Source organism: Rhinatrema bivittatum, chromosome 3, assembly GCF_901001135.1.
Source record: "Rhinatrema bivittatum chromosome 3, aRhiBiv1.1, whole genome shotgun sequence".
Classification (NCBI taxonomy): Eukaryota; Metazoa; Chordata; class Amphibia; order Gymnophiona; family Rhinatrematidae; genus Rhinatrema; species Rhinatrema bivittatum.
Genome location: NC_042617.1, coordinates 295,499,965 through 295,522,889, shown reverse-complemented (window position 1 = coordinate 295,522,889; position 22,925 = coordinate 295,499,965). Strand labels below are relative to the sequence as shown.

Here is a 22,925-nt window from a genome sequence, read left to right as displayed (position 1 = left end):
CACAAATTCGGCCAACTCTCTTTGACTGACTCTGGAACCCCGATAATACGGATATTGTTCCTCCAACTTCTGTCTTCTAAATCTTTGATTTTGGCCAGCAAGTCTCGTTGGGTAGCTTGTAGTGCTTCCACACTACGCTCCGACTCGCTCAGCTGGTCTCCATGGTCCGACAGAACATGTTCCACTTCATCCAACCGTTTTGTCTGACCTTCCAGCGCTGATTTGATGTCATCCATAGATGCCTGTATTTTGGTGAGACGAAGGTCTAAGGCTGCTGTGACACTTTGAGAGATTTGAAGAAGTGCATCTGCAGACAACGAATCAAGAACCTTTGCGCCTGCAGGGGCCTCTGCCATCTTGACAGCAGGGATGTGAGACCGACAGATGACACTCTTCCGCGCGCTCCTCTGGCGCATCGCCCCTTCCTCCAAACGGTAGGGTGGACCCCTTGGGCAGCAGTACACCAGCAAAGCCTGATAGTGCAGGATGAGATATCTAGGAAGGAATGTTCCAGTTAATCAGCAGAATGCAACAGTGCTACCAGAGAGTGCAGTATGAGACATCTGAGAAAGAAAGGTCCGTATATTCAGCAAATTACAACAAAGCTTGAGATTGCAATATGTGATATCTGTGAAGTAATGTTCCAAATAATCATCAGGGTGCAACAGCGCAACCAGAGAATATAGTATGAAACATCTTAGAAAGAAATGTTCCAAATAGTCAGCGGAATGCAACAGCAAAGTTTGGGATTATAATATGAGATATCTGGGAAGTATTCAGCAAAATATTACAGCGACACCAGAGAGGCCAGTCTGAGACATCAGAGAAAGAGAATTCCAAATATTCAGCTGGGCACAACAGCAATGTCTGAAATTACAAATAGTCATCACCCTTGATGCATGGGCCTATCAAGGCTGGGCTTCAAACTTCCATGGAATAGTCAGCCAACACCATCCAGCTGCGCTCCTCACCAAAAAAAGGAGAGAGAAGAGGCCCAGAAGCAAATAAGATCCAAAGTGTGAAATACTGTAAACAGCCCCCGAGGCTCCAGCCCCCGCCTCCCAGCGTGTCTACTCACTGTACCACCGAAGAGTGGGGCCATCCCGGCCTGGTTGCCGATCGCGTTATGCTATTGCCTCCTCGGACACTTTGTCTGGTCCCCTGACCCTCCGGATGGTAGCCGCAAGTTGGTTTTTTTTTTTTTAAGGAAAAACGCTGCTGGGCCGTGGCTGTATACAGCGCAGGCAGGCGGACCTCACTGCATGGCGGCCGCCATCTTGGCAGCGCCGCTGCTGCTCTCAGCCCGATGGCAATCCGCCAGCATCCACCATCCAGGGAGGTGTACACAGCCACTTCGGAGGTCCATCTAGCTGCGAAAACCCTCCGAAGCAAAAATTGCTGGAAATGCCGGTCGTTTTAGGGCAATCGAGGGACCACGGAGCTCAGATTTCCTCCTCCGCTCTGGGTGACGTCATCACCGGACTCCAGTTAGCAGCAATTGCTCTTAACTGATGCACTTTTACTATGTGTGGTATTTCCAAATCCATGATTATAACAGTGAGCGATACACTGTGTTAAGTCTAGATAACATTTGTTTTTTGACAGCTGAGCCTTTTTTTTTTGTAAGCTGTTTTTTTTTTTTGTTGTTTTTTTTTTGGTAAGTTATAAACTACCTGGAAACGGGAGCAACAAGTGAGGTAATCAGATTTGCAGATGACACAAATTATTCAAAGTTGTTAAATCACAAGAGGATTGTGATAAATTGCAAGAGAACATTGCAAAACTGTGAGATTGGGCATGCAAATGAAATTTAATGTGGACAAGTACAAAGTGAAGCACTTAGGGAAGAGTAACTGAAATTATAGCTACATAATGCAAGGTTCCACATTAGGAGTCACCACTCATGAAAAGGATCTAGGTATCATTTTTGAGAATACATTGAAATCTTCCTCTTAGTGTACAGCAGCAGCCAAGAAAGCAAATAGAATGCTAGGGATTATTAGAATGGAGAATAAAACATAGAATATCATAATGCCTCTGTATCGCTCCATGGTGTGACCTCATCTTGAGTATTGTGTGCAGTTCTGATCACCATATCTCAAGAAAGATATAGCAGAATTAGAAAAGGTACAGAGAAAGCTGACCAAGATGATAAAGAAACAATTCCCCTATTAAAGGCTAAAGAAGCAGGACTCTTATTCTTGGAGAACAGATGGCTTGAGGGGAGATATGATAGAGGTCTATAAAATGAGTGGAATGGAACGAATAAATGTTGATGGGTTTTTTTGAAAAGGACAAAGACCAGGGGACTCACAATGAAATTAGTTGGTAATACATTTAAAACTAAGAGAATATTTTTTTACTCAGTGCATAATTAAGACCTGGAATTTGTTGCCAGAGGATGTGGTGAAAGCTATTAGTGTAGCTGCATTTAAAAAAAGGTTTGGACAAGTTTCTAGAGGAAAAGTCCATTAACCATTATTAAGGTAGAGTTGCAGAAACCCACTGCTTATTCTTGGGATAAGCAGCTTGGAATATTATCTATCCCTTGGGATCCTGCCAGGTACTTGTGACCTGGCTTGGAAACCGGTTACTGGGCTTGATGGACCCTTGTTCTGACCCAGTTTGGCATATCTTATGTTCTTATTAGAGAAAATCAACTATTCTTGTCTTTCAACCCTGTAAAACAAATATTTTTGGTTACAAAACTTTTTTCTACATGGATTTCTTCTGGTTGCATTTCTTATTGGTATAGTCAGTTGGGACAATGACTTCAAAGTAAGGTAAAATGCCCATTAAGTTAGGGCTATGGCAGCTTCCTTAGTCCATATCCATAGAAAAAAATCTGCAAAGCTGCCACTGGGAGTTCTATAACTTAGTTTGTTAAATGAAAGATGTAGATATTTATATATTTCAACCAAATGTTGACAAAGATGTACAGCTCATAAATACAAGTTAAACTCTTTTCCCATTCCCTCCTCTTGCTACTAAGAAACAGAGCATGTTAGTCTTGTAGGCACTAAAGAAAATGATATACTTCACCTCTAGTAATAAGGCAATGGTAATCTAAGAGGTTATTCTTCATCCAAATAATACAGGGCTGCCAAATTTTATTAAGACAAGATACTCTTGAGAAGTTTAATGCAGTCAACATATTTAAATATATTTTATGAAGGTGCTGACATACCACTGTAAGAGAAGGCATAACAGGCTTTTTCCAAAAGGCTGCTAGTGACACTCTGGCCACAATTATTTGTAGAATCAATATTTGGAAAGGTATAGGCACATCTGGCACCAGGAAATTCAACAGAACATTTAGACAGTAACTTTTAAACTGCCGCGCAGGTGTACATGTCCACGTGTATGGCAGCTCACTTGAATGGATGTGCGTGTGATTATAAAATGGGCTTCATGGATGAGTTATGCGTGCAATTTTGTATGGACATGTGCTTGCAAATGCCTGCTGTACCACTTAAGTGGGGGTATTTTTTATACGCACCCTAATGAATTACCAATTTCCCCAGTCTGTTCCCAGTTCGACTTTCTAATCCCCAGTTAACCTTTCTCCCATTTACCCTGTTAGTCCCAACCCTTCAAACCCCACTGACTAGCTCTGATTTTTTTTTTTAATTTTAAAACTTACCTTCCATAGCAGAAATAACGTTACGCAGTAGGGGACTCTGGCGTGCACTTGTGCGCACAAATACTTATCCGCACATTTCAAGTGACCACCTTGGAATACCCATGTCCCGCCATGCCCTGCTCAGACCATGCCCACATCCCACCACTTTTTTGCATTTTTTGATTTGTGTGCATACCGTGAGATATGCGTGTACTTGGGTGCTTTTTAAAATCCGCACAGCAGATGCTGTCCTGAAGCGCGCACACATACACACATCTCCCAGCTTTGTCGCATGTAGGGCTTTTAAAATTTGCCTTTTAGGGTCTTTGGATGCTCTCCCTTTTCATGAATAAAAGAAACCATATTCCAGTACTGATGGGTCTGGGGACAGCCCCAACAAATAATACAGAGAATCCACTTTTCCATAATTTTCCCAATAGTTTGATTAGACATTTGGGTAAATCTTATGAAGTCTCTCTAGTATCAAGTACTATCTGAATAGCATCATGTAGCCATTTTCAACTAATAATGCGGATGCAGAGCTCTTTCCCACCTTCTAATAAATAGAGATCCCACATCGATTCATCTAAAGAATTTTCCAAATCTAACTCCCAAGCAACCAAATGCCTTGGCTTAGTCGTTAATTCACCAGTGAGACTCTTATATAATTTGTCTATAAGCTTCTTGACCTTTCTCAGATTCTGGCAATACTCCTTTAATATAGAGCAACCTCTAGTTAAGCTAGATGTGATCGTCGCAGAGTGCATATAATGGGAGATTTGCATGTAAAGTGGTGCTTCCTGACAAGATCCTCAAAGCTTCATGACCTTAGTGCCCCCCCCCCCCCCCCAAATGTGCCCCAAGCAAACTAAACCTTTTTCCTTTCATCTCTGAAAATCTATAGTTTAGATGTGAATAAAAATCAAGGTTATGGCATATTGGGGTGTTAACATAGAATTTTGCTTTACCCACCCAGAGTTCCTCTCCAAGAATCCCATAGCTTCATAGTTAACTGAGTAAAAGGGGGAGAGAGTGGCTGGAATCACCTGGAATTTCTTAGGAAGCTAAAAATGGCTTTTAACAGGACAGGCCCTAGCAACAACCTGTTCAATTTCCACCCATTGTTTTGTGTCTTATACTAGATGCTACTCCACAACCGCTCTGTTGTGCTACTATAAAGTTCTTTTTGAAATCTGGGACTCCTAAGCCACCTGATTTCAGTTAATAAGACTTTTCAAGCTACCCTGGGAGATATTTTCCTCCAGATAAAGCTAAAAATGTTTCTACAATTTTCTCAAGATTTTTGTCTGAAAGAGATATGGAGAGTATTTAGAATAGATAAAGCAGGCGTGGCAGGGTATTCATTTTTATCATGGCTACTTTGTCCAATTAGGATAAATTAAATCATTCCCATGAGTCTAGATCTTTAAAGATGACTGAAATTGAGATGGGTAATTCAGCTCAACTGATCTCTGCCATCAGTGGTGTGTAAAACTCCCAAATATTTCAACTTACCCTTAGCCCATTTAAAAGGAAATTGAGTTTTCAGTGTTTGAATTAAATTATCTGATCAGGTTATATCTAATACTTCAGACTTAATAAAATACAGTTTCCTAGTGTGTAGCCAGATGGACTCAGGACCATTGGGTTATGTGCTTCCCTGTTAGCAGATGGAGACGGAATCAGGTTTCAAAGCTGACATCACCTTAGATATACCCCTGCAGTGACAGGGGTACTATTCAGTATCTCTCCATCTCCTAGCAGATGTGGATGTGCTATCCCTACACCAGCATTGGTGTTTAGTGGGATTGCAGTACTCATCTGAAGAAGAAAATTTACCTTTAAATTGGAGAAAGATCTCCTGTAGTGATACTGAATGGTCCCTCCCCCAGTTGAGAATTTCTGTGGTGACTTCCGAGATCCCTCAGAGGTCTGCCTTGGTCCGGTAGCCAGTTTCCGACATGGACTTTGCTGCTGAAGCAGCTGAATGGCAGCGGGTGCAGGAAGCAGAGTGCGGCGGTGACAGCTCTCTCCCCCCACAGCCGGAGACCAGCCCAGGTAAGTAAAAGTAGGACTCCTCCGATTCAGAGAAGTGGAAGGGATCTGGTAAGTCTTTCCTCAGGTCTCTTGCTTGGTGCACCGTACCGATGACAATACCGTTAAGGCAAGGGAAGGGGTTTCCGGGAGGGTTGAGCAGCCCTCGAATGGGCTGGGCCCCTTTTCAGGCTTGGTGGGCACTTCACATGGCAGGCTGCGGCGGTGCCATTTCTCCCATAGACCATCTGTACACGTGATGCAGGCCGATCCTACTGTGCGCCTGCATGCATAAGTACATGCATACATTTGCACACAACTGGACGCTTATAATTATGCGCGTCGGGGAGGATTTGTGCACGCTCTAATCCAAGCGCTAGCCGGCTGAATGCACAAGCTACAGTGAATTATGGCTCCAGCAACAAAGAAACACAAGCAACACTTTGTGCTTCCTGCCATATTAGGGCTGCATAGTCTGACATAGAATCCTTCCTGTGTCAGCACTGTGAGGAAGCCCAGGACTTGGAACGTCTCCAAACCTGGCCCCTCCCTGACGGAGGACAGGTCAGCCATGACCTTACCTAGTGGAACCCCAGATCTGAGCAGTCCAGGACTGCATCCTTCTTGGGGAAGAGGCAGTTCAGCGACACCTACCCCAGTTCCTCCTAGGCTAGGTATGGATCTGGTGACCTTTTCTTGGGTGGAATTCTTTTAGGACCTTTAAGCCTTTGTTCAGGCACAGTCAGCTGCTGCCCTGCCTGGTCTGAGCCCCAGCTGGGAAGGCCTTGTCCTCCTAGCCCTATTAGCATGCCTTGGGACATGCCTCGCTTCACCAACAGTATCACCGACAGGGACTCAGACACCACGGACGATGAAGGGGATGCAGACTCATTGGAGGACGGGGAAATCCCTCCAGGCTTGGAGCCATACCGGCCATGCTACAGTTTTTTTTCCACAGAGATGAATTGCCGGCCCTGGTCTCCCAGAGCCTGAAGACTCTGAGTTCCTGGCACCGACCGTATGTTGGAACCAAAGAAAAATCCCATCCTGGTGTCTCTACGGAAAGCCTCTTGCTATTTCCCGATGCTGGAAGCCATCCAGGAGCTGATTGACCTGGTGTGGGATGCCTGGAAGCCATCTTTAAAGGAGGTTGGACATTGGAGTCCTTGTGCCCTTTGGACCTGGCGGCCAGAGAATACCTGCATTTTCCAAAAGTGGACGCCCAGTTCTGCAGAGTTTCGAAGTAAACAGCTATCCCAGTAGAGGGAGGAGTGGCCTTGAAGGATGCACACGATAGGTGGTTGGAGTACATCCTTAAGCAAGCCTTTAATACGACAGCAATAGCACTGCAGATTGCTTCCTCTTGTGCCCTGGTGGCACACTCGTTTCTGATTCTTTCTCGAGAGGCAGATAGCTCAGGGGCGAATTGCAGAGAGGGGGCAATGGAGCCTGCCACAGCCTTCCTAGCAGATGCAAACTCTTGACCTAGTGCGAGCTCGGCCAGAGTAGCCGCCTCAGTGGCGGCAGCCAGAAGACAGCTATGGCTGTGAAATTGGTCAGCGGACGTGACCTCTAAGGCAAACCTCACAAAGATGCCCGTTAAGGGATCCCTCCTATTCGGAAGCGAATTGGAAAACTTGGCCAGTAAGTGGGGTGAATCTCCAGTGCCGCAGCTACCGGAAGATAAGAAAGAGGTTGCAGTGCTCCTCGCCTATGAGGGGTCGGACTAAGGGCTTCCAGCGCTTTTGGCCCTACAGAAACTTGTCTTTTCAGGCATCGCAACCCTCAGGAAGGTCTCTGTCCTTTCGGAACCGACAATCAAAAAGAGGAACTGGTTCGGGCTCAGGCTCGATCTGAGCTTCCCAACGAAGTTTGGTCAACCCATCCACGGGTCGAGGAGATAGGGGGCCGATTATCCCTCTTCTATCAGCAGTGGGTCGAGATCGTGTTGGACAAATGGGTACTGGACATCATAGGAGAAGGATACGCTCTGGAATTTTGCAGCATCCCTCTGGACATGTTCATGATGTCACCTTGCCACTCACAGCACAAGAAACTGGCAGTGGAATCTACATTGATAAGGCTCCTCAGTTTGAGGGCTATAGCTCCAGTACCTATACCCCAAAAAAATACGGGAAGTTATTCCATCTATTTCATCGTACCTAAGAAGGAGGGTTTGTTTCACCCCATCCTGGACCTGCGGATAATTCACTTCCGCATGGAAACTCTTTGCTCCGTCATAATGGCCGAACAACAGGGAGAGTTCTTAACCTCCCTGGACCTCTCAGAGGCCTACCTTCATATTCCAATCCATCAAGACCACCAACGTTTCCTAAGCTTTGCGGTACTGTGCCGCCATTATCGGTTCCGGGCTTCGGCCTGGCAACCACCCCCAGAACATTCTCCAAAATTAAGGTGGTTGTGGTGGCGGCACTGAGGAAAAAAGGGATCCTGGTGCACCCTTAAACAACTGGCTGATCTGGAGGAAGTCATTGGAAGAGAGCCTCCAGGTGAACAGCAGGGCCAGGTCCCTGCTTCAGGAACTTGGTTGGGTCGTGAACATGAACAAGAGCAGCCTCGGGCCCTTCTAGTCCTTAAGAGTACCTGAGAGTCCGGTTCGACACCAAGCAGGACAAAGTCTTCCTCCCTCCCTCGAGAGTAAGGCAGCTGATGTGCCAAGTGTGTCTGACAAACACAATGCACCCCATGGTGTGGAGCTATGTCCAGGTCATTGCCCTAATACGTCAACCCTGGAGGTAATACCTTGGGCAAGGCGACAATACAGAGTTAGAAGCTAAATGTCCGATCTGAATTCTTTTATTGGATAGAGACACAAAATTTTCAAACAAGCCCGACTTAGGCCGAGTTTCGCCCTCTTACAATGGGGCTGCATCAGGGGCTACAACATACAATAAATAAGACATACTGATAAAAATCAAAATCATAAAACATAATTAAAACAAACATATATAATGGTAACATGTATATAGGTGGTGTAACATATAAAATTGAAAAATGGTATTAAATGTATATCTGGTAAAATATAAATTATCAAAATATATTGCCTTTACCTCAGCTTAATCATTTTGAGGTTTCTGAGTGTCCGGGTTTCAAATTGTAAATATGCATCAAATGGTCTATAATGTTAAAAAAATAATTAGTGTTAATAAGATGTATATTAAAAAATGTATGTTAAAAATGTAAATGGAATTGTATGTAATTATTAAAATATATGTACCTCTACTCGATAATTATATCTTGTGCCGCAGTATTAACAAACAATGCTCTCCAATGCTGTAAAGAGTATTGAAAAATTAAAAATGATAAAATACCATTACTGTAAACAAAAACACTATATGTGTGATGGTTATTCTTTACTCGAATCTACATGCTCACATGCAAAGAATGTTGGACCAATGTTATTAAAAACAAGCACTATGCAAGAATGAAAAGTACAAATGACTGCCGCTATTATTGGATCTGGCAGAACACAGCCTGAATCTTAATAAAATCATTACTGGCAGGTTAATGTCCTAGGCCAATCTATTATACATAAAATACCCTACTTCTTCATGAAATTACATACTTAAAAAATGAAGCAAGTAAGAAGAGTGACATCGCTTGAAACTGAAAGCACTATTCTTAGTTTATGGTTCAATGCCGATTAATCACATAAATAACCCAACCATTGTATTATTACGTGGCTCTGCTCTAGTATATAAGAGCATATGTTATAAAAAATATATCAGAGAGGGATACTGGGTGGAAAAAACTCTTCTGCTTGATTTACCTGTGATCTCCTGCCTGAACCGGGGATTTGTGGAGATTTCCGAGCCCCGACTGAGAGGTAGAGACTGTCTGCCTGGCTGCCCCGAACCGGAACTGGAGGCAGCACTATAAAACTCTGCCGACAGTGGCACGCCGAGCACAGGTGTGTTCAGCTTAGCCTGGCTTTGCCTGAGTTGCCTGGAAGCTTCAGAATCGTAAGTTGATATTTTCTCTTGAACATTTTACAAAGGCTCTCTGTCCATATCCCTCCCCAAGAGATTCGCTATTAAAGAGAAATAGTACAAGATTCCAACTGCGCCCGGAAGTGTCCAGGTTCTTAGATTTTAATTGTTAATATGCCTCATACAAAGAGAGAGGCAAGATTGCGCCTTGTCTCTAATATTGCCTCATTACCTGGACAAAGATCGGTAGCAGATTGGCTGGAAACCTCTCAATTGACCTCCGAGGTACAGGCCGCTGTGCGGGATGGTTTAGAGCCAAATCTCCCTCACCTGGCCTCTGAAATATCTCTGTCTGGGGGCACCTGAAGTACCATCCCCTCCTGGCTATAAGGGGATTCTCCCCTTAGTAGAGCCTGAGGAAAACCGAAAGGAGGAAATTGGAATTGGAACTGTATTTAAACCTACAAGAAGAAGAAATGAAAAGGAGTGGTAATTTGGAGGAATCTCCTCAGATGGAAAAAGATCTGGAAATAAGTGGGGAAGGAAGATCCCAAACAGAACCCAGAGACTCTAGTACACCTAAGATGTCTAATAAAAATATTGTTGACTCTTTAGATCCAGTCAATGTGAAAGTAATGAAACCTAACACTATAACATTAGAATCCCTTTGGAATTATATGGTTCAGATTGATTCTCTTATTGTAAACCTGACAGGTGAAGTAAGACAAACGAATATATCCTTGAAGGAGAATAGTAAAAAGATTCAAGAACAACAGGAAAAAATAGGTAATATAGATATTCGGCTGAAGCAAGTTGAGAGTATTCAAGAGTCTCAGATAAAAAATGAAATAATATATCAAAGAAAGAAAGAAACTTTGGAAAATACAGTGAGGGCATTGAATTTAAGGATAACTAATTTTCCCATTTCTGATTATTTAAGTCCAATTGACTTGTTTAAATCATATGCCACTAAAATTCTTAATATACCTGTACTTTATTAGTTCAACTTGCTTTTGTAACGGATAAGGATAATGTCTTAAAATTATTCTTTTGAAATAGATCTAAGACCTTTTATGGGCAGAAAGTTTGGATCTTCCCCGACTTGGAGAAAAACACACAATTGCGTAGAAAAAAGTTTTTGGGATTTAAAAAAGAAGTAGAAGAAAAAGGTTTCTTTCTTCTAAAGTACCCTTGCAGTTGTGTAATCAGATTTGTGGGAAAGGATTATTCCTTTTTTGACCCAGAACAGTTTTAAAAAAAAACCCAAAAAAACCTTCTCGGAAAATAGTCAGGTGATTAAGGAATAAATAGAGCTCCATGTACTAGTATAAGTTGTATTTATTTCCTTGAATGTGGCTCCTTTTCTTTAATGTAACGGCTCTCAAAAATGTTCCTGTAAGTTAGAAGGTTCATTTACTCAAAAATGATGTTTGTTGATTTGATTGGTTAATCGATTATTCTGTTAAACTTTGATTTTATGTTGGATGTAAATGACCTGTATTTCGATTTGACAAGATATTTTGTTAAAATTCTTGCATTGGAAGTGAAAATTCATAAATAAGAACATTTTTTATATAAAAATATATCGAGGTGATTCACATAGATGTTTTTAATAACATTGGTCCAACATTCTTTGCATGTGAGCATGTAGATTCGAGTAAAGAATAACTATTACACATGGAAATAGTGATTTTGCATTTTTATTTTTTATTGCAGTATGGTGTTTGTTTTGTAATAGCATTGGTTTAATATTTTTTGCGGGTGAGCATGTAGATTCTAGTAAAGAATAACCAGTAATGGTAGATTCTAGTAAAGAATAACAGTAATGGTATTTTATCATTTTTAATTTTTCAATACTCTTTACAGTATTGGAGAGCATTGTTTGTTAATACTGCGGCACAGGATATAATTGAGTAGAGGTACATATATTTTAATTACATACAATTCCATTTACATTTTTAATATACATCTTAACACTAATTATTTTTTTATTAACATATTATAGACCATTTGATGCATATTTATAGTTTGAAACCCAGACACTCAGAAACCTCAAAATAATTAAGCTGAGGTAAAGGCAATATATTTTGATTTATATTTTACCAGATATACATATAATACCATTTTTCAATTTTATATGTTACACCACATATATATATGTTACCATTTTATGTTTTATGATTTTGATTTTTATTTATCAGTATGTCTTATTTATTGTATGTTGTAGCCCCTGACGCAGCCCCCTTGTAAGAGGGCAAAACTCGGCCTGAGTCGGGCTTGTTTGAAAATTTTGTGTCTCTATCCAATAAAAGAATCCAGATCGGACATTTGGCTTCTAACTCTGTATTGTCGCCTCCATGGCTTTGTTAGACAGCCTCCCTTGCTGTTTTATCAGTCCATACCTTGGGCGAAGGCACACATGTGGCTACTCCAACGCTCCCTGCTGTCATGTTGGACCCCACTGTCGCAAGACTATTCAATTCACCTCCATCTACCGATGGATGTATGTTCTTGGCTCCATGGTAGCTACAGGAAGTTTATCTACGCAAGGGTGTAAGCCTATCCCCACCAAACTGGCTAGTCCTCATGACGGACACGAGCCTCCTAGGGGGTGGGGAGCTCACTGTCAGGAATTGACAACCCAGGGGCAATGGGCCAAGGAAGAGGCACGCTGGAACATAATCCACCTGTGGAAGCCCGAGCTATCAGATTAGCATGTCTGCAATCCAGCCACACTCTAGGGCCTGACGGTCCACATGATGTCGAACAATGCAACAGTAGCTGATATCAAATGCCAGGGAGGAACCAAAAGCCACCAAGTGTCTCTGGAAATAGACCACCTTATGGAATGGGCGGAGAGAAATCTACAAGGGATCGTGGCCTCCCACATTGCGGGAAAAGACAATGTCAGAGCAGACTTTCTCAGCAGGGAGAGTCTGGATCCAAGGGAATGGGCGTTGTCGACCAGAGCCTTCCAGCTCCTAGTAGATTGCTGCGGTCTGCCATCCATCTACCTACTGACCACATATCACATCCCCTGATTCTTTGGTTGCAGAAGAGATCAGCGCTCCCAAGGGATAGACGCCCTTGTCCAGACCTGGCTAGAGGGGGCCTTACTGTACACCTTGTCTCCATGGCCTCAGCTGGGCAAGTTCATTCATAAGATTGAAGGCCACAGAAGATTAGTCCTTCTGGTGGCCCCGGATTGGCCCAGACGTCCATGGTACGCAGACATGCAGAGGCTTCTCGTGGAGAGTCCTCTTCGCCTCCTCCCGCACAGGGACCTTCTCCAGCAAGTCCGGTCCTTCATGAGGGCCCAACTCTATTCTGTCTTACGGTCTGGCCCTTGACAGGGATCGCCTGACGAAGCGGGGATATTCGGCGGCTGTAATCACCACCTTACTCCACATGCGGAAGTTCTCAACATCCCTGGCATACGTATGGATGTAGAGAATGTTTGAGGCCTAGTGCATGGACCGCAGGGTGCCCTGCGAACAACCAATATCCCCCATGATTCTGGAATTTTTACAGGATGGCCTGAAGGATTGTCCTTCAACTCCTTGAAGGTCCAGGTGGTGGTACACTCCTGTTTCAGGGGAGAGGTGAACGGAGCCTGCCTGTGGACGCATCCGGACTTGGCACATTTTCTAAAAGGGCTTAAACACCCTTGGACCACTCTTAAAGTTGCTGGTTCCCCTATGGAACCTCAATCTAGTATTGGACTTTTTAGCAGGTCCTTCCTTTAGCCCACTGTGCAGTCTGTCTCTGCTTAACACTGAAGACTGTATTCTTGGTGGGGATATGCTCGGCTCGTCGCATCTCCGAACTACAGGCACTGTCATGTCGGGAACCATTCCTTCAGTTCATTCCAGGAACGTTGCAGCTTCGCACCGTCTCTTCCTTCTTACCAAAGGTAGGCTCAGAGTTTCACCAAAACCAGACAATCTCCTTACCATCTCCGGATGGACGCAAGGTCATGGAAGACTACTGCCTACTATGCCACTTAAACGTCAGTAGGCTTTTAGAACGGTACCTGGAATTCTCACACCCGGTGCGCAAGACACTGCTTGTTTGCCCTTCACAGGGGTAGAAAACAAGGCTTCGCGAGCTACCATAGCTCTCTGGATCAAGGACGTGATCATGGGAGCTTATGTTGGAGGTAGGGGAAGCCTTTACCCGTTCAGGTCAAAGCTCATTTCACTAGGGCCCAGGCTGTATCATGGGCGAAAGCTCAGCTACTGTTTCCTGTTGAGTAGCGAATTGGTCTTCTTTGCACACCTTCTCCAGGTTCTATCGCCTGGATGTCCAGGCCTGAGAGGACGCAGCCTTTGCGAGGGCAGAGCTAACCGGACTATGGGCAGCCTCCCGCCCTGTTCGGGAGTAGCTTTTGTACATCCCATTGGTCTTGAGTCCAACTGACTATACGCTAGGAAATGAGAAATTAGTTACCTGATAATTTTGTTTTCCTTAGTGTAGACAGATGGACTCGGCATCCCGCCCATGGCTGCCCAGGAGAGGTGCCAAAGAATCGCCCATGAGGTGAATCTCGATTCCATGTGGTTATGGGTAAGCGATTTCCCTATCCCTAGTTCAGGGCATTTATAATATTGCTGGGATTCAGCGCTTATGTTGGTTGAGTACAGTTGCCGTCTCTGGTTTTTAATCAAATTGTATCCAAATTCTATTCAAGTTCTTCAATAGTAATTCCACAATGGCTTTTTGAAGAGAATACTGAATGGCTGAGGTCACTGCAGGGAGATATCTAGGGTGACGTGAGCTTTGAAACCTGACTCCATCTCCATTTGCTAGCAGGGGAGCACAAATCTCATTGGTCCTGAGTCCATCTGTCTACACTAAGGAAAACGAAATTATCAGGTAAGTAATTTCTCCATTTGCTTTCTGCACTCTTGAGAGCTCTTCTCTCTCAGCACTGTTGGATGAAATCACTCACTTGTGTGGCTGATTTTTGTTTTGCTGTCTACAGAGAACATCTGCTGCAATTATGCAACTTGGCTTTATCTGACAGGCTGTCTAGCACGGTCATGTAGAGTTATGCCCTTTTTTTAAAATCATTTTTTCTTTTTAACCACTTTGTATGTAATCCTGCTGCTGGTGCAGGCTATGTTCTCTAGTTCCTTTCCATAGATGTCCCTGTCATCAACAGGGAGGTCAGTGGGGAAACAAAGCATTTAGATCCTGAAATATTTTGTTTACTGAATTTTGTTTCCTTCATTTTGTCCATGGAAGGAATGTGTAGCTGAGTTTCTTGGTACAAACTTCAGAACAGTGCTCCATCTGTGGTATATAATAAGTGCTGGAGCAGCTTCTACCTGCTTTTATACCCAGTGACATTATAGTATCATGCTTACATAGACAGGTTAGACATCTCTCCTTCAAGTAAACTTTTTCTCCCTTGCCCTTTTGTCCTCATATTGCCTTAGCCCAGATAATCTTAGCCTAGGCAGAACTTACTCAGTGATAAAGCAAGCTTGAGATCTGAGGGCTCTTAGTACAGTAATACATAAGCTATTGTGTTTTTTTTAGCCGGGGCAAAGCAAGCTAATTTCCACTGTCTGTTTTTTTTTTTTTTTTTCTCTTTTTAAGCATGAAGCCTCAGTTTCGATCCACAAACAGTTTGGAGCGTTCTGGAGTGGGCAGCACTGCTATCATCACAGTCTCAATAGGGGACGGACCGCTGAATAGAACCAATTCAAGGAATTTTCAAAGTGAGCGACAGAGCAATGCACTAACGGCGCACCAGGAGAACATTTACTCTCCCAAGGAACCTTTGGTAGCACAGATGGATCAGAACAGTGATAGTGGAGGTATCGGCAGAGGGAGGTGAGGACTTGCATGATAAATGGGATTGCAGGGCTGAGTGGTCAAGGGGACAAAACTTTGACCTTAATGTATGTAAGAAGCAAATACAATGAGGAAAGCGAATAACAATATTTTTCACACAGTCTTTTAAATTATGAAAGTTCTTTTAACTATGAACTTATTTCCACATCAGCAAGCCGGACAGTGTGCCCTGCATTGCACGGGCCACTTGGACAGCTCATTCATGCGTGGAAAATAGTGACAACATATTTGCTCAACACTTTTTTTTGAACTGCAATTTAAAAATCAAGTCTAATCATTGAAGGTTGTTAGTCCTGTACCCTTCAGTATTCAAGCCCAACAACGGCCGATGTTTCACAGTGAGTTTCTTCAGGAGCTATTTATAACTTTATTGTTTGGAGACGTTCGTGTGTGAGAAAATGACAGTAGTCCGCTAGAAGTGAAATCCACACTAAGCTATATTTAGCTCCTGATGAAGCTCACTGTGAAACATTGGCTGTTGTTGGGCTTGAATGTTGAAGAGTGCAGGACTAATATCCTTCAATGATTAGACTTGATTTTTAAATTGCAATTCAAAAAAGTGTTGAACAAATATGTTGCCACTGTTTTCCACACATGAATGAGCTGTTCAAGTGGCCTGTGCAATGCAGGGCACACTGGCTTGCTGATGTGGAAATAAGTTCATAGTTAAAAGAACTTTCATCATTTAAAAGACTGTGAAAAATATTGTTTGTTTTCCTCATATTTAGATTATAGTTTTGGGATTCGAGGCTCTGTTTAAGTTTACTTAATGTAAGAAGCACACATGGTGGTGACCTGGGTGTGTTCGAATTTATTGATCTAATTCATAACACACATTCATATATAAAACTATATCTTTGAAAACTTGCATGTATTATGAAAGCAAACTAAGAGGAGGGACATGGGAATTCTGTAGCATGGAGTAAAATTTATCATCTTGTCTACTGTTAACGGTAGACTGATAGTTCATCTGTGTCCCATTGCTCTTGAGCATAAAAGCTACTTTTAGTTGGAATTTTGGTCTTCAATCTTGTAGGCACTCCTCTTCCGTGATAGCTGTTCAATATGTGGATAAAAAGCAAGGGTAGTATAAGCAAAGCGGAGCAGATTTCCAGAAACTGGCAATACTGTACTGCTTAAAGCAGTGCCTGATGCATAGGGTCTGCAGTTCTCACAGGACAAGCAGGATGTTAGTCCTCACACATATGGGTGACATCATCAGGATGGAGCCCAATTACAGAATGCTTTTGTCAAAGTTTCTAGAACTTTGACTGGCACCTACTGGGCATGCCCAGAATAGCACCAACCCTGCAGCCAGCAGGGATCCCCCTTCAGTCTTCTTTTTTCCACGCAGCAGTAGCCACGTGGGTTAAGGAGCTCTTCAGAGATTCCTGACAGGAATTTTTCCTCACGGAACTTCATCAAAACTTTAAACATTTTATCCCACAGGGTCCCCTTACAGATATCTTTGCTCCGTGGTCCAGTGGTAAGTTTTTTACCTGCTTGCGGTCGATTCCCGTTGAGTTTTTCCTCTCCTGCCTACCGGCTAAATTTTGTCGAGGCCATGGCGTCTGGTTTCTGTCTGTACCCTGATTGCACTCGAACGATGTCCATCACTGACCCTCACAAGGTCTGTGTGATGTGTTTGGGGTCCGACCATGATGTCCTTACTTGCACCAAATGTGCCCAAATGGCACCAAAGGGTCGCAAGGCTCGGCTGGAGAAGATGGGACTTCTCTTTCGGCCAAAAACCCCGACTCCATTGATAGCTTCGTCGTGTGAACCAGTACCATTTACTACGCGCCAGCAGCGGGAAACCGCTGCTGCCCGACTGGCTTCGACTCCGCAGGTGTTGACCCCCTCTGTTCGTCCTCAGGAGAAAGACAGAGCAGAACATCGAGAAAAATATCGACACCGCCATCGGAAAGCTCAGGCCACCGATACAGGCAAGCCCTCGGCATCAACGTCGTCTGAGCCACCGACAAAGAAGTCCCGAATAGAAAAGGCCCCATCCTCTTCTGTCTCTGGGTCACTGAGGCGTTCCCCCACCTGGACAGGTGCCAGGATCCGCAATTCCACCTTCACCGGTGGACCCTCTGGCTACACCAGTACTGCCTCCTACTCTAGAACCGGGTATCCATGCCCCAGGTTTCCATGAGGAATTGAATCAGATGATCCAAGAGGCATCGGTAAAGCACTCCAGGGGCTCAAACCTCCATCGATGCCGGTTCCTGCTCAGGCCACCGATTCGATACCCATGGTGCTTGCACCGCTATTGGCAAGAATGGATGTGTTAATTGGTGCCCTTCCACCGGTGCATCCAAGAGAACCGATGGCCCTGATTCCTTCCTCACGATACCCTTGTCATCGGAAGAAGAAGAAGAAACACCAATCTCCATTCCGCCCTCTGGAGTGCTACCACCGACACATCCATCAGTCACTGATGCCTCTTTCGTTGCCATCGATGCCTAGGCCCGGACCTTCCGGAATAATAGTTACTCCCTTCTGATGAACATATGGGAGCTGGTGATGAGCCATACAATCCCTGGACCGATGATTCGTCCCAGGATACAGATGATCTGCCTTCACAGCCCTCTCTTCCTGATGAACAGAAGCGTTCTCCTCCAGAGGACTTGTCCTTTATCAACTTTGTAAAAGAAATGTCTGAAACAGTTCCATTCCAACTTCAGACCAAAGAGGACTCTAGGCATCAGATGTTAGAACTTCTCCAATTTCTCAATGCTCCTAAGGAAATCATGTCTATCCCTATTCATGACATCCTCTTGGACCTTTTAAAGAGAAATTGGGAGCACCCTGGCTCTTTGGCACCTGTCAACTGTAAAGCAGATGCCACCTATCTATTTCAGCCAGCCCCTGGCTTCCAGAGAGCTCAACTAGATCATCATTCGGTAGTTGTGGAGTCAGCCCAGAAGAGGGTACGACACTCTAAACCCCACTCTTCCATTCCCCCAGGAAAGGTACAGAAATTTCTGGATGTGTTGGAAGGACCAACTTCATGCCCTAGCACAAAAGGGTCTAGATGCTGGCAAACATGAAGTGCGGTCGGCATATGACATCTTCGACACCGCCTCCAGAGTTTCGGCGACAGGAATTAGTGCAAGAAGATGGGCCTGGCTAAAGTCTTCAGACCTCAGACCAGAAGTACAGGACAGGTTAGCTGACTTGCCCTGTGCTGGAGACAATCTTTTTGGAGAAAAGATTCAAGAAGCAGTGGCGCAGCTCAAGGACTACCAAGAGACTCTGCGCCAGCTCTCCTTACTGCCTTCTGATCTCTCTTCCTCTTCCAAAAGATCTTTTAGGAGAGACTCCAAGAGACAATTCTACCGGCAAAGGAGATTCTATCCCCCTGCGTCCAGGGCTCGAGCTTCTAAGCCTTACCAAAAAGGCCAATCCAAGCAACCTCGAGTACAGAAGTCACAGCCAGCCCCCCAGCCAGGTCCAGCGTCTGGCTTTTGACTCCTTCCTAGAGAGCAGTACCCAGCCTCCACTTCCAACCATTCCCGTCGGAGGCCGGTTGTGCCACTTCTCCAAACCATGGCATACAGTCACCACAGATCAGTGGGTACTTGCTGTAATAACCCAAGGTTACCACCTCAACTTTCTCTGTTCCACTGGATTCCCTACCTCAGCTGATGTGGGGAACATCTGACCACTCACCGCTTCTGGAGCAGGAGGTCTCCCTCCTCCTCCAGTCCCAAGCAATAGAACCAGTGTCCCTCTCCCAACAGGGTCAGGGGTGTTCTATTCCCGGTATTTCCTGATACCAAAAAAGTCAGGTGGTGTTTGCCCAATACTGGACCTTCACACCTTAAATATATCTACAAGAGAAAAGTTCAAGAAGGTGACTGGGTTCTCTTCTTCCCCTTCTCCAAAGGGAAGATTGGCTCTGCTCTCTAGACCTCCAGGACGCCTACACACACATTTCGATTACTCCATCACATCGCAGATTCCTGCGATTCCTAGTAGGCCCGAAACACTTCCAATATCGAGTGTTACCATAGCATCTTCCCCACGAGTCTTCAAGTGCCTCGTAGTGGTAGCTGCCTTTCTCAGGTGTCAAAGTATCCGTCTACCCCTATCTCAACGATTGGTTGATCAGGGCTCCTACTCAGCAAGCTGCACTGATGTCTCTACGTCTTACGTGCCATACCCTGATCTCCCTAGGGTTTCTCATAAACTATCCAAAATCCATGCTAGTTCCCCCTCAAACCCTATCATTCATAGGGGCCGACTTGGATACTCTAAAAGCGAAAGACTTACTACCTCAGGATCGAGCTCTCACTTCTCTGGCCCATCGACTGTAGTCTTGACAACACTCAACTGCACATCACTTTCTGATCATACTGGGTTATATGGCTGCCTCTGTGCATGTCACTCCCATGGCCCGCCTGATGAGAGTAATGCAGTGGACTCTAAAATCGCAGTGGATTCAGTCTTCTCAGCCAATGTCCACCATTGTCCACATCACCAACCAGCTCTGCTTATCGCTGGCTTGGTGGATAAACCAATCCAATCTGCTTCAAGGCTGTCCATTTCAGGCTCCAGACCTTGACAATAGATGCCTCCAACCTCAGTTGGGGTGTACATGTTGCAAACCTGCAAACTGAGGGCATTTTGTCTCCAGAGGAAGCCAAACACCAAATAAATTTCCTGGAGCTTCGTGCAATCAGATATGCTCTCAGGGCTTTTCAGGATCACCTTTCCAACCAGGTCATCCTGATTCAAACAGACAACCAGGTGACCATGTGGTACATCAACAAGCAAGGGGGCATGGGCTCCTACCTCCTGTGTCAGGAAGCTGCACAGATATGGGCAGAAGCTCTTTCCCACTCGATGTATCTCAGGGCCACCTACTTGCCAGGAGTGGACAATGTGTTGGCAGACAAGTTGAGTCGTACTTTTCAACCACACGAGTGGTCCCTCAACCCCACTGTAGCGGATTCAATATTCCAACGTTGGGGTTACCCTCACATAGACCTCTTTGCGTTAATTCACAACCGCAAAGTAAGGAACTTCTGCTCTCTCACTCGCAGCCAACACTTTCAGCCAAGAGATGCTTTTTCCCTCTCATGGGCCAGCGGTCTCCTTTATGCGTACCCTCCACTTCCACTTATTTCAAAGACTCGTGAAGTTGCGAAGGGACAAGGGGCTAATGATTTTGATAGCCCCTCATTGGCCACGCCAGGTCTGGTTTCCAATTCTCCACGACTATTAGTACACCAGCACATTCCTCTGGGGAAGGACCCGCTTCTTATCACTCAGAACAACGGCTGCCTTCATCACCCCAACCTCCAGGCCCTCTCCCTGACTGCCTGGATGTTGAAAGGTTAATACTTCAACCTCTTAACCTTTCAGAGCCGGTTTCCCGTGTCCTAGTAGCTTCACGAAAGCCTTCCACAAGGTAGTCTTATTGCTACAAATGGAACAGGTTTGCAGTATGGTGTACTTCCATGTCCATCGATCCCTTCACCTGTTCCACACCGAAGTTTTTGGTCTATCTCTGGCACCTGTCAGTCAGGTCTCCAAACTTCTTCTATCAGGGTACATGTCAGTGTGGTAGCCGCCTTCCATAAAGAGGTCGGGGATGTACCTATTTCAGTACAACCCCTTGTAACACGCTTTTTGAAGGGCTTGCTCCACCTTAAACCTCCACTGTGCCCTCCGGCCCCTTCCTGGGACCTCAACTTGGTTTTGGGGCGGCTCATGAAACCACCGTTTGAGCCTCTACAATCCTGTGATCTCCGCCATCTCACCTGGAAGGTGATTTTTCTTTTGGCGATCACATCTGCTCGCAGAGTTAGTGAGTTACAGGCCTTAGTCACCTACCCGCCTTACACTAAACTTCTGCATGATAGGGTAGTACTCAGCACTCACCCTAAGTTTTTGCATAAGGTAGTATCTGAGTTTCATATCAATCAATCCTATACTACCCACCTTCTTTACCAGGTCCCACTCAAACCCAGGAGAACGGGCTCTGCATACCCTTGACTGTAAACGTGCTCTAGCATTTTATCTAGACCGTACAGCTACCCACAGGAAATGCACTCAATTGTTTTTCCTTCGATCCCATCAAAGTGGATAAGCAGACTCTCTCGTCCTGGTTAGCGGACTGTATTTCCTTTTGTTACCAACAGGCAGGCATTCCGCTTCAAGACCGTGTTAAAGCACAATCAGGGCCATGGCAACATCAGTAGTGCATCTACGCTATGTAAGGCTGCTACCTGGAGTTCTCTCCACACCTTAGCAGCCCATTATTGTTTAGACAAGGCTGGCAGACAAGATTCCATCTTCAGCCAGTCTGTGCTACGCAACCTATTTGCGAATTGAGGTACCAACATCCTTCCGCCAACCCGGTAGGGTTCAGGATGCCCTCTACCATATTCCACCCCAGTTCTTGTGCCTGTTGCACGTCTTTGGGTACATTTGGTGCATTGCTCGGGCATCCTCAGCTCAGTACTCAGTACTCACCCATATTTTATTTATTTATTTAACAGTTTTTTATACCGGCCTTCATAGTAATAACCATATCGGATCGGTTTACATTTAACAGGGAATAACTGGAGTAACAATTCAAGTAAACGAGAGCTAAACAATAGGTGGGAATAAGTCAAAGTTACAATCAACAGGGAAAGAGAACTTGGAAGCTTGCGACAAGCTGGAAGGAAGATAAAGGCAGGAGAAATATAAAGTGTTACCGTAGAGTGTACGGTTAAAAGCTTAATAGGTGCTTTAACCTGGAAGAGTCAGAGTCCATTCTTGAGTGTAAATGCCAGGTCGGGTAAGAGTGAAGGTCAAACTAGTGAATGTCTGGTGAATCGGTGAAGGCTTGGAGAAAGAGCCAGGTTTTAAGTCTTTTTCTAAAAGTTAAAAGGCAGGGCTCCAGTCTGAGATTTGATGGGATGCTATTCCAGATAGATGGGCCAGCTATCGAAAAAGCTCTGTCTTTGGTTGTAGAGAGGCGTGAGGCTTTAGTGGGGGGAAATTTCAGAGTGCCTTTGAGAATATCCCTAGTTGGTCTGTTGGAGGATTGGAGTTTGAATGGGATTTCCAGGTCGAGTTGAAGATGATGATGGATGGTTTTATGAATTAAGGTGATTGATTTGTATAGAATTCTGAAATGAACTGGTAACCAATGTAGGTTCCTGAGGATGGGTGAGATGTGTTCGCCACGGCTGGTACTGGTCAGCAATCTCGCTGCCGTGTTTTGAATCATCTGCAGTGGTTTGGTAGTGGATTTGGGGAGGCCTAGGAAAAGGCCTCCCCAAATCCACTACCATCCTACCATCCTGCTTGTCCTGTGAGAAAGAGTTGCTTTCCTGTAACAGGTGTTCTCACAGGACAGCAGGATGTCAGTCCTCACGAAACCCGCCTGCCACTCCGCGGAGTTGGGTTTGTTTTCTTATTTTATTTTTCGCATGTACTTTTTACTATAAGAC

The 22,925-nt window shown here is 44.7% G+C and overlaps 1 protein-coding gene across 5 annotated transcripts in view; it reads left to right on the top strand.

Annotated features, from left to right (window-relative positions):
- Positions 1–22,925, top strand: part of LARP4 (La ribonucleoprotein domain family member 4) — a 182,159-nt gene that overhangs the window by 102,296 nt on the left and 56,938 nt on the right. For all 5 annotated transcript variants that reach the window (XM_029594991.1, XM_029594988.1, XM_029594986.1 and 2 more), the window contains one exon: positions 15,211–15,447. In XM_029594991.1, coding sequence (XP_029450851.1) covers positions 15,211–15,447 — 237 coding nt within the window. The remainder of the gene's footprint in view (positions 1–15,210; positions 15,448–22,925) is intronic.